The following is a 14,808-nucleotide window of genomic DNA, read 5'->3' as shown; positions in this document are numbered from 1 at the left end:
AAAGTTCACAGATACATTTCATCATCAGAGTACGAATAAAAGTTATTACAAACCGAGTTTGATAGATAAAGCGGAAGCAAATAAGTTCGAAAATAAAGTTTCCAACATAGTTTGATACAGTGCCAAGTAGAATCACGGTCCACAAAAGCAAAGATAGGGATTAATAAAGAAGCCTGCCCAAGGCTTACTCCTCATCCACGGCAGGATAGAAGCAACTCTTGCAATAACCATGGTACACAGTGCCATCTGCAACAATAGGAAATAAAACCCTGAGTATGAGAAGGTACTCAGCTAGACTTACCCGTCATAAACCAGAAATAGAATGACTCCAAGGATTATGCAAGGCTATATAAGTGGAGATAGCTTGACAACATTTTGCATAAAGGCAATTGACTTAGTTATACAATTCGGATTCCTTTAACAAGTTAATTATAACTATCCATTTCTAGATTAGCAACTATCTTGTGCCAAACATGTGGTATATCATTTAAAAGCATACAATAGTAACCATAGTAGGTATTGTACTTCCATATTCATCCGAACCATCATGTTCCATAACACAGTTACTACGATGTTGGGACTAGCCAAGTTTCTCACTATCCGGGAGAGACGACGATTCGAATCGATTTCAACCAGCTGGGAATTTATTCCTAACACAAACCTAGGCATACCGCGTGAAGGCAGCCTTAGGTCACCTTTGGTACAACTCAGGTCTACATTTCACGGGTCCGTATCGCGCCACACAATCTGGGACACTAGATGCTAGGACGTTCAGGCCTAGCCTGCCCTTGGGCTCAGTCTGATCGTCCCCCAGAAGGAGCGCACAACAGAACGGGTCTTGGCCTGAGTTGAATTACTCGGCTTTGTGGTCAGAACGAGTTATCCGGCCAGCTAAGTGAGAGGCATGCGTTCAATCTTATCAGAAGCGCCAACAACGGTATGGTCCTTAATCGACACAGACGGGGATAGATCCACACCCAAGACCTCTATGTCTCGTTGCTTCTCTATCGACATCCCGCCCGATCTCGATTTTCTTTTACCCCATGGTTCTGTTCCACAATAGCAAATATAGCCAACTGTGCTCCGGTATCCACCTATATCTCGCAGGTGACAGGACATCACCCGACTTCTACCGGTCTAAGCATGGCTAAGCATATATTCGATCCTGGACCTATACCGGTTAAAGGTATAATATCTGGACAAGGAATTTATATGCATCAAGTGGTTCCATTTAACTCTTATAACCTAATGCATCAATCATAAATACTCAAGTAATCATTTGTAAAACACTGGGAGACTTAGAATGCTCCGGGGCTTGCCTCGCAGAAAGGAAGTGGGGCGGTGGTTAGGACACTCCGGAAGCTCTTCAGGATTCTGCTCCACGCCTTCGGGAGCTGCGACTTGAGGATTCTCCTGCTGGTCCCCTTCCTCTGCTTCGTCGAATTCCAGCAGCGTTATTTCTTCCTCCGATCCTAGATGCATGAATATGGCATAAGGTATTACGAATGCATACATGCATACAAGTATAGCATGATGACACATGATGAATGCATTCATATAAGTATTTGTAACAGCATGGTGTTAACAAGTGCATCATGTTTATTGAGTAGGTGCATATCTCTTCTCGATTATTTAATTAACTACTTCCACAATGCATCTACTATATCACAAAATAGCAGCTACTTATTTTACTCATAACTGGAGTTCTACTAATCCAAATGCAGTGATCCTGGACTTTTTGGAAAGCTTATCAAATTATCTACAACTTTGTTATTAACCATTTTTACAGCAAACATCATTCTTATCATGCAACTTATCAAACTACAGAACCTGTCCGGAATCCTTTTAAATTGGCATTTTAAAGCAACAATACTTCTACTTCATATAATCACTCAAAGTTTGACAACATAAAGCCTACCAACAGTTAAGCATACCAAGTACATTCAAGACAATATAATGGTGAAGCCCAAACTATTTATTTAAATGCCTTTATTATTCTATTTAGATATTTAGGTTAAATAATAAACATATATCAAATGTGCATCATAAATTCTTAAAAAATTTACAGTGTCTTACTAATGCTATCAAAGGACTACTTTAAAAGTTTCATGCCATTTTATACAGTAAAACATTCTATACAAAAAAGACAAAGCATAGAGGCTTAAAATAGCATAAATAGAAAACCCTAGTGAAAAGTGTCAAGCAACAGATTTCCTATTTTTCTTAGCATCCTTATGGTACTAGGATTACCCCCAACAAATTTCATGAATTTTGGATCCATAAATAATTTATAAAAATTCATACAAGGATTAACTATTTATAAAAGAAAAATCTATAACTATAAATCTACACATGCACTGATCCTCAAATTTTTACCAAAGCTCATACATGACAAGAATAGCTTACCACAAAAATTTCATAATTTTTGGGGCACAGGAACTCTAGATATAAAATAAACAATTTGCATGTATTCAAAAACACATTTCAAATCTCCATTTAAATCTTCCAAAAATTCTACTATAAGTGTCAAGACTATATTTTTCCTAAATACTACACTTCCTAAGGAACATAACCAAATTTATTTCACAATTTTTGAAGCTACCAAACTGGAGATATAAAAATCACAAAACAATGCAAAATCTGGAATCAAAATGAACTAGCTTTCAAATACAGAGTCGCTGACCGGTGGGACCCGCTGACAGAGGACCGCACATGTCATCGAGACAAGAACAGAGTAGGCGGCGCTACTCTACTGGCATGGCCAGAGCTCGCCGATGGTGAACTTGCCAGCGGTGACATCATCACACGGTGATCTACTCGACCTCACGCACCTATTGCACTACTTGGTGGGACCTCTCGTCGGTGCTAGTAACGGCGGCGGCGGCCATGGCGGGGCGGAGGTGCGGGTCAACGGCGTTATGCCGGTGGAAGCTACGGCGACTCAATCAAACGCGCGTACAAGCATCTATGGACCACAAGGAAACTATTGCGCGTGCTCTCGTGGCCTGGGGTGGTCTGGTTAGGTGGGACCACGGCGATGGAGGGTGGCGGCGGAGCTCCGGCGAGGCTGTGTGTGGGGCTGGAGCTTACCGAGCTTAATCAGTGGGCACAGGCTGGCATAGGGAGTCACTGGGATGGCGGTGGTGCTGTTGCGGTGATGGAGAAGCGGCTAGGCAAGCCAGTGACTGGCACGGCGATGGTGGCAAGTGGCACTGCTGCTGTGGGCGCTGCGAGCGATGATGGAGGCGCGGCTGAGTGTAGGCGGTAGCTGGGGTGATAACGCGCACGCTACCCTGCCTTGGCCACACGCGGTAGGGCTCCGATGACACGCAGCATCCGCTGGCCACCACACGGCGTGCGGAATCTGCTCCGGTCGGCCACCGAATGGCGTCGATCAGTCGATTCAGTGTATCAAGCCGAGCCTGACGATGCATTTTGGCGCGATGAAAACTTCGTGACCGTGGACTTTTAGTGAAAATTTCATACATCAAAGTTGAAGCCTAATGTACCAGCTACAACTCTTGTTCAGTGAACTCATGCTAAATCACAACCAAAACGGAGTAAAATTATGACCAAGGTCGGCCTATCAGGCTGTCAGTCGATATGACTTTGGAAAATTTTGTGTTGAAATGTTGATTTTACTGATTTTTGTGATCCATGTTCACACATGTTAGGAGCTGAATCAGTTAATGACCCAAAAAAAAAGTTGTTCCTTATAGCAAATACTACAGCTTTGCTTTAGTGATCTCCTCCATGCAAGGTCTCTAACACCTAGTTCAAATTTGGTCAAACATGTCACATTTAAATGATGATACACTTCAAAGCTTGGCTTCATGACCTATTTACCCCTAACCATGAATATCAAAGTTGTTCATAATGATACTCTAAACATGTTTAAGCAATTTGCAAGGTCATTCAATCATTTCATGTATTAGTCACTCATAGAGCTATTTAATGTAATCACATGAAACATGACTTAAGGGCTTGATCATGGGAAGTGACATTCATGAACCATGTTCCATTTACTAACCTATGTATTGGCAATATATTTTTGTGACTCAACTCAACCATCTACATGTATCTACTCATGATCATATGCATAGACACATGGAGACATGAAATAATGAGAAAAGTTGCATATGTTCAAGGAAACCTACGATAATAAGCAAATGTTGCAGATGTTTCAATCCAATGTTTCAATTATAAATGCTTGTTTATGAATGTTTGATGCTCATGCTCATGTTATGCAAGTCAAGTTATGCAAGGCTAACACCTGAGGTGTTACAGAGGGTGCCATGCTACCCTCGGTGGGCGCGAGCAGTGACACCCCCGGTGAGCTATTATTGGGTAAGTCCGAGTGGAGGCCCATGTCCCATTCGATAAGGGTCGGCTAGCAATCTAGAGACGCACTCCAAGAGTACCAGAGGGTTTCTCTAGTGGGTGCCATGGGCCGTTCGATGGGCCCCGGTGGCTCGGTGCCTCCCTATGGTGGGATCCCATTCGGAGACCTCCCTACCGGTCTTGGACACGACTTAGGGTGTCCCGAGCGATCGTTTGCTTAGGCCTTGGCCATGCACGGGCTCGCCCATAGTTGTCCCTGACTCTGCTGCCCTAGGGCGGCTGTCGAAACCCTCGGGGGCCCAGCCTTCGAACCCCTAGACCGTAATGGGCTCGATGCCCTTTATCGCATTTTTTCCGGGCCTTTGAGCGCGAGCTTGGGGCGCTTGTCTTCGTCCTGGGTGTAGGAAGAGCCCCCGAGCCTCCGCACGGAGCGAGAGGGCAGTCACGGGTTCCCCTGGCTTTTTGTGCGACCCTCGCGCATCCTTTTCATTCAAACGGAGGGGTTGTTTGCCGAGCCCCCCCCGGGTGCGAGCCTGGGTCACGGGGTCTCGGCATGTTTGTAGGAAGAGCCCCCTAGCCTCTGCATGGAGCGAGAGGGCAGTCGGGAGTTCCCCTGGCTTTTTGTACGACCCTTGCGCATCCTTTTTATTTGGAAGGAGGGGTTGTTTGCCAAGCCCCCCTCGGGTGCGAGCCTAGGTCGCGAGGTCTTAGCATGTTTGCAGGAAGAGCCCCCTAGCCTCTGCATGGAGCGAGAGGGCAGTCGGGAGTTCCCCTGGCTTTTTGTACGACCCTCGCGTATCCTTTTCGTTCGGAAGGAGGGGTTGTTTGCCGAGCCTGGGTCACTGGGTCTCGGCAAGGTTTGCAGGAAGAGCCCCCTAGCCTCTGCATGGAGCAAGAGGGTAGTCAGGAGTTCCCCTAGCTTTTTGCATGACACTCACGCATCCTTTTCATTCAGAAGGAGGGGTGGAATATGCTAGGCTACCCTCGATGGGCGCGGGCGATGGCACTTCTAGTGAGCTATTATTGGGTAAGTCCGAGTGGAGGCCCGTGCCCCGTTCGCTAGGGGTTGGCTAGCGGTCCAGAGACGCACTCCAAGAGTACCAGAGGGTTTCTCTAGTGGGTGCCGGGGCCGTTCGATGGGCCTCGGTGGCTCGGTGCCTCCCTACGGTGGGATCCCATTTGGAGACCTCCTTGCCGGTCTCGGACATGACTTAGGGCGTCCCAAGCATTTCGCTTGCTTGGGTCTTGGCCCCGTATGGGCTCGCCCATAGTTGTCCCTGACTCTATTGCCCTGGGGCAGCTATCAAAACCCTCGGGGGCCCAGCCTTTGAACCCCTGGACTGTAATGGGCTCGGCGCCCAGTTCCTTCGTCTAAAAGGAATCGGGTGGGGGGATATTCCCTCCCCCCCATCGGTTTGACAACAGCAGGCGCGCCTTTTGAGGCGATTTTCTTAGGGAGGCGGAACGTCGCCTGCCACTGCAATGGTCGGACGCGACGCCATGTCAGCAGATGGAACATAACTGTTCACGCGATTAATGAGGAAAAGGTGGGTACGTGGGCGGTAAAATCGGATTTGGATTAACTGTGCTGGATCTGGGGAAACTTTCCCGATTTCATCGCTCACCCATTTCACCTCCTTCCTACATAAATACGCAACGAGCCTCGCCCCTCCCCTCCTTACCTTGCCTGCATTCGCCTTTACCACCCTTGAGTCACTGCTAGAACAGAGAGCACCGTGGAGAAGAAGAGAGAGAGGCGAGGTAGAGAGAGTGAGAGAGGCTCACCATCATAGTCGTATTCTCCATCGCACCCATGGCCGGCGCCATTGTCATTGAGGTGGACCCTTGGGGTTAGTCCGACATAACCATGGAGACGCTCTAGTCGCTCGTCGACAAAGGCCTTCTCCGTCTGGTTACCGACCTCAAAAGGCCGGAGTGGATCGCTCCGTCAGGCGAGCTAGAGCTAAGGCCACGTGATGGCTATGTCATGAGCTTCATGTCCTTTCACGAGTGTGGCCTCGGCTTGCCGGTGGACCAATTCATGCAGGCGCTCTCGCACCACTACGATGTGGAGCTCCATAACTTCAACCCCAACTCCATCATGCAGGCGGCCATCTTTGTCGCCGTCTATGAGGGGTACTTGGGGATTGCTCCCCACTAGGAGCTGTGGCTCCACCTTTTCTGGGCAGGGCATACCACCAAGCCGATGGGCATGTCGGGCATGAGGAAGGCGTTGAGGGCTGGCGGCTGCACTCTCCAAGTGTGCCAGGACCGTCAGCACCTGTACATCCTGGCCCAACTCGCGTCAACCAATCACTGCTGGTACACCAGCTGGTTCTATCTTCGCAATGACAATGGCGGGCTTCCCCCTACACCAGGCAGATCATGGAGAGCTGTCCGGAGAAGTGGAAGTATGGCATCCCGAAGGAGGATCAGCCCAAGTTGCAGCCGCTCCTGGTGGGGCTAGAGAGGCTGCTGAGCCACTGCCTTATGGTGGCTGTGGTCGTGGCTACCTTCCACCACCAGAGGGTGCTACCGCTGATGGCTCGGTGGTGGCGCCTATTCAAGATGAGACCAGATGAGCCGATCGAGGGCATCCGGATGTCCGCCTTCGCCCTCTTTGACGAGGAGATTCTTCGTTGGGTGAGGGAGATTCTTCATGATGCGCCCGTCGTAGGGGTTCCTCTCCCTGGTAAGTCACGCGCTGCTGTAGCCCCTAAGGCCTCCTCATGCCTTGCCGTTTTCCGGTGCCTTATTTGTGTTTGCTATTCCTTCAGGGGATGAGGGACGTGCGAGCCTCCCCACCACCCATTCCTAAGGACGCAGTGCGGCAGGCGGCAAACCGGGCACATGCCAAGGCATAGAAGAAGCGGAAGGACGCTGAGCAGGCAAAGCACAAGAGGAAGACCCTTGAGCATGAAGAGCTAGAGAAACACCGCCAGCGGCAGAGGCAGGAGGGCCTCCCGATGGAGGTGTCTCCGTCGTCATCACTGTCGGTGGATTCTTTGGGTGGTGATGATGTGAGCGAGCTAGGGTAGGGTCCCCTAGACCATCTCCCTGACGTCAGCAAGACTGCGCCCGGGGCATCGATGAGCGGCCCGGCGGTCCTAGGAGGAGGAGGAGACGCCTTGGGGCTAGCAATCGCCTGCCTCGGGGCCAAGGCTGACACACCTGAGGCGCGGGCGCTAGGAAAGTGCGCCATCAACCCGGTGGGCTCGACGGTAGAGGTGGAGAAGGTGGCGACGGGGCGATGCAACTGCCCCCGTAGAGGACTGAGGGGGCATCGGGGTCCATCGAGGACCGGCCGGCACTGGCGGATATAGAGGCCATGCCTTCGCCGCCGCCACCGCCTTCGCAGAGGAGGGTCACCATGCCGAAGCAGTTGTAGCCCCGCTCGAGGTAAGCCTTTTTTCAGCATAGTTGCAGTATCTTCTGTTCATTCTTCGGTCGCATGCTGACCCCATAAGTATCTTGTCTTCAGCCAGAAGCATCCTATGGAGGTGCCCACCTTGTTGCCACTTAAGGCGCTCAAGGTGAGCCCCAGCTCCACCGCCCACTGGGTGGTGGAGGCACAAGCCACCATACAACATGGCGCGTCATCGGCGAGGGCCGACCCGAAGGAGCTGGTCGCCCAAGGAGAGGCTATCGAGGCGGCTCCAGCACAGATGGGGGAGGGAGCCATGTAAATAGATTAGGGATTATGTTACCCTATCATAACGTTGGTGGCCGTCGAGGCCTTTTTAAAGTAATCATGCGTCTACGCTTCTTTAATCATTTTTCATTGTATTTTCGAGCCTCTGCCCTTTGTCTCGTCTCTGAACAAATCTCTTGCAAAAAACTTCCTTGGAGCCTAAGCTGCCCCTTAGGCAAAAGGTGGTGAGGGAGTGCCATAGCCCGGAGGCGTAGGCCGTCTCGTGACTCAGCCGGCCTTCTGGCCTTGAGACAGTCTTTCGGTACTTAGGTTTTTTCACCATCGATTTGTCAGAGCACGCTAGAGAGTTTGGCATAGGAATTTTTTTGAAAAATGACTAAAAAATGGAGCATGGGACTTAGGGGGGAGTCCCCCCTTCTAGCCCTCAAGGGAGGCTCAGTTCTACAGAGGCAGAGTCATGTCCTGTGTGAGCCCCACAGTGGGCACCTCTATAGAGGCAGAGCTGAGTCTCCCTTATGGTGTTATTGTACTGCCAAGGCCTGTAATGGGCTCAAGGGGTTTCTCAAAAAATTAGAACAACTAAAGAACGCTTCTTAATTGTATTCCGAGAAACAATGTATACAATGCTTGGAGATTTAAGGGTAAAAGTGACATAGCTGTTCTATGTTCCAAGCGTTGGTGAGGATTTTGCCCTTCTCATTGGCTAGCTTGTAGGTCCCGGGCTTCAGCACTTGGGCAACAATGTATGGTCCTTCCCATGGTGGGGTCAGCTTGTGGCGGCCCTTGTTGCTCTGCCTCAGCCTCAGCACCAGGTCGTCCACCTTCAGGTCTCGGCTTCGAATGCGCCAGGCTTGATAGCATCATAGAGCTTGCTAGTATTTGGCCGAATGTAGCAACGCAACGTCTCGAGCTTCCTCTAGTTGGTTGATGGCATCCTCGCGGGTAGTGTGGTTGCTCTGCTTGTTGTAGGCCCGAAGCCTCAGGGAACCATACTCCAAGTCAGTGGGGAGGATGGCTTCAGCCCCATAGACCAGGAAGAATGGTGTGAACCCCGTGGCTGGGCTTGGGATATTCCTCAGGCTCCAGATGACTGACGGGAGTTCGGCAAGCCATTTCTTGCCAAACTTCTTCAACCGGTTGTATATTCTTGGCTTGAGGCCCTGTAGGATCATGCCATTAGCACATTCTACTTGGCCATTTGTCCTAGGGTGTCCCACGGCCGACTAGGCCACATGGATGTGGTGGTCATTATAGAACATTAGGAACTTGCGGCCAGTGAATTGCGTCCCGTTGTCAGTGATGATGGTGTTCGGAACCCCGAACCAATGGATGATATCAGTGAAGAACAGCACCGCTTGCTTAGATTTGATTGATCGGACGAGCCTCAATCCACTTGGAGAACTTATCGATTGCTACCAATAGGTGGGTGTAGCCCCTGGGGGCTTTCTATAGAGGCCCAACCATGTCCAGCCCCCACACGGTGAAGGGCCATGGAACGGGGATGGTTTGTCACATATAGTACTGGCATCCCTCGTAGGAGCATACTAGCTTGGTGGCGTCGACAACCACCATCGACCAGTAGAACCCTTGGCGGAAGGTGTTTCCAACGAGCGTCCGAGGCGCTGCATGGTGCCTGCAGGCCCCTGCGTGTAAGTCCCAAAGTAGGGCTTGGCCTGCCTCGGTGGTGATGCATCGCTGGAGGACGCTAGATGGGCTTCGCCGGTACAACTTGCCGTTGCTGAGGACATAAGTCTTGGCTTGTCGTGCAAGCCGTCTAGATTTGGTCCTATCTATAGGGAGCTCTCCTCGGACGAGACAATCAAGGAATGGGACCTGCCAGTTCGTGCCCTGGTTGGCCTTGGGAGGCTCTACGTCTACTTCCATAACCTCGGTCTCGGCCATGGGGGTCTCGGCGACCGAGGGGGCCTCGAGTCCTGTGGTGGGCTCGATCGGTGGGCCCTCTTCCGCTGTCGAGGCGTAGTCGGTGGAAGGCTTATGGAGATCTCTGGGGAAGATGTTCGAGGGGACCAGGGCTCATGCTGATGCCATCTTTTCCAGTTCGTTCACGGCCTTGTTGAATTTTTGCGCGATGTGGTTGAGTTCGAGACCGTCGAACTTGTCTTCAAGGCAACGTACCAGCTTGTAGTACACCTCCATCTTAGGGTCATGGCAGTTTGACTCCTTCATCACCTAATCAACAACGAGCTACGAATCGCCCCGTACGTCAAGATGTCGTAACCCAAGTTCGACGGTGATCTGCAAGCCGTTAACGATGGCTTTGTACTCAGCTGCGTAGTTGGAGGCGGTGAAGTGGAGCTGAATCATGTAGCACATGTGTACTCCAAGGGGTGAGATGAAATGCAGACCCACGCCCACCCCGGTCTTCATCAGGGACCTGTCGAAGTACATGGTCCAGTATTCCGCCTGGATTTGGGTAGGTGGCAGTTGGGTGTCGGTCCATTCTGCCATGAAATCGGCCAAGACCTGAGATTTGATTGCTTTCCGAGGCACAAAGGACAAAGCCTCCCCCATGAGTTTGATGGCCCACTTGGCTATCCTACCCGAGGCCTCCCGGTTATGGATTATCTCCCCCAGGGGGAAAGACAACACCACGATTATCGGGTGGGATTCGAAGTAGTGACGCAGCTTGCGTCGAGCCAAGACTACGGCGTAGATTAGTTTCTAGATGTGGGGGTAGCATGTTTTGGTCTTGGAGAGTACTTCGCTGATGAAGTAAATAGGTCATTGGATGGGTAGAGCATGCCCCTCTTCCTACCTCTCGACTACTATGGCCGCACTGACTACTTGGGTCGTGGCAGCGACGTAGAGCAAGAGAGCCTCGCCCTTGGCTGGCGGTACCAGGATGGGTGGATTAGTGAGCAATGCCTTGAGTTTGGCAAGGGCTTCTTCGGCCTCGGGGTCCATGAAAAGCGTTCTGATTTCCTCAAGAGGCAATACAGAGGCAAGCCTTTTTTGCCAAGGCATGAGATGAAGCGGCTCAGGGCCACAAGGCATCCCATAACCTTCTATACTCCCTTGAGGTCTCGGATTGGCCCCATGTTGGTCATGGTCGAGACCTTCTCTAGGTTGGCTTTGATGCCGCATTTTGAGACTATGAATCCTAAAAGCATGCCTCGGGGGACCCCGAAGACACACTTTTTGGGGTTAAGCTTGATGCTCTTTTCCCTAAGGCATCTGAAGGTTATTTCCATGTCACTGACGAGATCCTAGGCCTTCCTAGACTTGACCACGATGTTGTCTACGTAAGCCTCGATGGTCTTCCCGATGTGCTCACCAAAGACATGGTTCATGCACCACTGGTATGTGGCCCCTGCGTTTCTAAGGCCGAACGGCATAGTCACATAGCAGTGCATGCCAAATGGTGTGATGAAAGAAGTCACAAGCTGGTCAGACTTTTTCATCTTGATCTGATGGTAACTAGAATACGCATCAAGAAAGGATAGGGTTTCACATCCCATAGTGGAGTCAATGATTTGGTCGATTCGAGGTAATGGGAAAGGAACTTTAGGACATGCTTTGTTTAGGCTGGTGTAGTCTACACACATTCTCCACTTCCCATTTTTCTTCTTAACTAATACGGGATTGGCTAACCACTCCGGATGGGACACTTCTTTGATGAATCTAGCCACCAGGAGCTTCTGTTTCTCTTCACCGATGGCCCTACGCTTTTCCTCGTCAAATCGGTGCAGGCGCTGCTTCAACGGCCTAGAGCCGGCCCGAATATCCAAGGCGTGCTCAGCAACCTCCCTCGGTATGCCCAGCATGTCTGAGGGACCCCATGCGAACATATCGGCATTCGCGCGAAGAAAGTCGATGAGCACGACTTCCTATTTGATGTCGAGGGTGGCACTGATCCTCAGCGCCCGGTCATCGGGGCAGGTGGGGTCAACCGGGATGAGTTTGATGGCCTTCGCAGGCTCGAAAGTCCTGGCTTGACGCTTGGAGTCGGGCACCTCGCTACCGAGCTGGTCAAGGTTGACGATGAGGGTCTCGGCCTCCATGATAGCCTCAGTGTACTTGATGTCGTAGTCGTATGCATGCTCATATGTGGACTCAATAGTGATGACGTCATTGGGGCCTAGCATCTTGAGCTTGAGGTATGTGTAGTTAGGGACCGCCATGAACTTGGTGTAGCACGACCGCCCCAGGATGGCGTGGTAGGTTCCCTTGAACCCAACCACCTCGAAGGTGAGGACCTCCTTGTGGTAGTTGGCGGGAGTACCAAAGCAGACGGGCAGGTTGATGCGCCCGAGGGGCAGCGTGTGTTTCCCCAGCACAATGCAGTGGAAAGGCATGGCGCCACCTCAGAGCTGTGACTGGTCAAGCTCTAGGAGCTCTAGGGTGTTGGCGTAGAGGATGTTGAGGCCGCTGCCTCCGTCCATCAATACCTTGGTGAGCCGAGTATTGCCGATGATGGGGTCGATGACAAGTGGGTACTGCCCGAGGTTCAGGACGTAATCGGGATGGTCATCCCGGTCAAAGGTGATTGCCTCCTGAGACCAGTTGAGGTACTGGGGAGCAGCCACCTTCACCGAGAAGACCTCCTGGTGTTCCCTCTTCCGCTGTCATGCCGTGAGGCACGCCGAAGGTCCGCCGAAGATCATGAAAGCATTGTGCACTTTGGGGAATCCGTCGTTCTTGTCGTCGTCCTTGTCGTCGGAGCCCCTCTTCTTGGTGTCATCATCGGGGAGCTCGAGCTTGGCGTAGTAAGGCCGGAGCATGGTGCACTCTTCGAGGGCATGCCTCATCGGGCCCTAGTGGTAAGGGTAGGGTTTCTTGAGCATGTCGTCGAAGAGCCCGGGGCCTTTGGGGCCTCGGGGATTTTTGCGCTCTACGGCTGCGACTAGGCCGGCCTCAAGGACTTCCTGCTTCCCCTAGCAACCCTTTTTCTTTTTCTTGGGGAGGTAGGGAGCCAAGGCCCTAGGGGCCTCGTCCCTCCACTTCCCCTTGGCATCGTCGTCGAGGACGATGGCCCTAATGGCCTCTTCACCTGAGGCAAAGTTGGTGGCAATGTCAAGGAGTGTGGCCACCGAGGTTGGTACGTTCTGGCCCAATTCTTGGACCAGGTCTCGGTAGGTGGTGCCGGAAAGGAAAGCTTGGACAATTTCTGAGTCGCCAACGCTTGGCAACTCAGTGCATTTCTTGGAGAAGCGACGGATGAAGTCTCGGAGAGACTCGTCTAGGCCCTGGCGATAACTTTTGAGGTCCTAGGAGTTCCTAAGGCACACATATGTGCCCTGAAAGTTCCTGACGAAGACCCTTACTAAGTCGCACTAGTCGTGGATCTGTGAGGGCGGGAGATGTTCAAGCCAGGCTCATGCCAAGTCTGACAGGAATAAAGGGAGGTTGCGGATGATGAGCAGGTCATCATCCGCGCCACCTAGCTGACAAGCCAGGCGGTAATCAGCTAGCCAAAGTTTGGGATTGGTTTCACCGCTGTACTTTGTGAGGTTGGCCGGTTGCCGAAACCAGGTCGGAAAATGAGCAGCGTGGATGGCTCTGCTAAAGACTCAAGGACCAGGCGGCTCAGGGGAAGGACCACGGTCTTCCCTGCTATCGTAGCGGCCACCTCGATGCGGATGGTAGCCCCGGGCAGGCCCCTCATTGTCGTGTCGTCGTCGCCTACTGACCACCTCGTGGTCGCCCTATGCCTCGCGTTGGTTGCCTAGGTGGTCATGCAGCAAGGGGACCCTGTTGATTGTCGGTGCGCGAGCAGGTTCGGGATGAGCCAAGGCCTCCCTGTCCTACCGAGGTAGTGCTGTGGGAAGGTCCAAGGTGCCTCCACACCGTCGGGAGGCGGAACTCATGGCCTGCTGCATCACGGCGGTCTCGAGGAGATCCCAGAGCTCGCCATGGACCCATCGCCCCTCCATAGTAGAGGGCTCGGGCATCGTTTGGACTAGCATTGCCACAGCCGTGACATTTTGGCTAGCACGATTGAAGATTGGGGGTTGCTCACCCCCTTCGTCATCGTTGATGCGGTGGTGGACGTCGTGGGCCCTCTGTCTCGAAGCTGCTGCAGAAGGAGTCGATCTTGCTCGACCTTGGCCTAAAGCTCATAGAGCTGCTCCAGGTCTGGGCGTCAAAGTTGTCCGAGGGCGAGGCTCCCATTCCACGCTGCTAGTGGGACAACATGTGAGGGTGTGGCATCACCCACTCCCTAGCAAAGCAGGGTATGTTTGCCTGCCCCCTCGTCCTCATCGCCCATGCTCGGCATCTCGAGTCCGACATGGAAGCACTCACGAGTGGGATCATAAGTGCCTTCATCGTCAGAGTTGGAGTAGCCAAAGCAGTAGTCGCTCGCGGCCAGGAAGCAGCGCATGGCTTTAGGGTCATGAAGTCCGGAGAAGTCCCCTCCAGCCCATGCCTCATCCTCCTCTGAGGAGTCAGCGTGGGCGTGAGTCAAAGTCGTGGTGCTAAAGTCGAGGGCAAAGCGTTGGTGGTGTCCTGAGGGCTCTGCATGAGTAGAAGTGTAGGCGGAAGCATAGGTGGCGGCGGCATTTCTCAACCCAAAGGGGTATGGGGATGGTGCCATTGTCGGGCTTTGCTCTGCCAAAGTCGACTCCTCAGGACATGGTGGGGCAGAGCTTGATGACGGGGCATTGTTGTGCGCCACCAGCGTCTTTCCCTTGTCCAGGCTCAGGCTAGTCAGGTCCCCAACTAGGGACCTTGTGCCAACAGCCGGGCGTGGGATACCGGTGGAGCGTGGCGTGTCGCCCTAAGTTCGTGTGGTTTCGGGGTGGCCCTACTCGCGTCGTGCCTGACGAGCGTGACGAGAGCGGCCACCCGGGCGC

General features: G+C 52.2%; 1 protein-coding gene across 1 annotated transcript; it reads right to left on the bottom strand.

Annotated features, from left to right (window-relative positions):
* Positions 1-11,220: 11,220 nt before the first annotated feature.
* LOC136452817 (uncharacterized) lies at positions 11,221-12,309 on the bottom strand. The gene is made up of 2 exons (XM_066453411.1): positions 11,865-12,309; positions 11,221-11,324 (listed from the first exon to the last, which is right to left on the bottom strand). The coding sequence occupies exons 1-2, from the start codon at positions 12,307-12,309 to the stop codon at positions 11,221-11,223; spliced, it is 549 nt and encodes a 182-aa protein (XP_066309508.1).
* Between the last annotated feature and the right edge of the window lie 2,499 nt (positions 12,310-14,808).

This window comes from Miscanthus floridulus, chromosome 1 (genome assembly GCF_019320115.1).
Source record: "Miscanthus floridulus cultivar M001 chromosome 1, ASM1932011v1, whole genome shotgun sequence".
NCBI lineage: Eukaryota > Viridiplantae > Streptophyta > Magnoliopsida > Poales > Poaceae > Miscanthus > Miscanthus floridulus.
The sequence above is the reverse complement of the archived record's forward strand: the minus strand, read 5'-3'. Positions and strand labels throughout refer to the sequence as shown.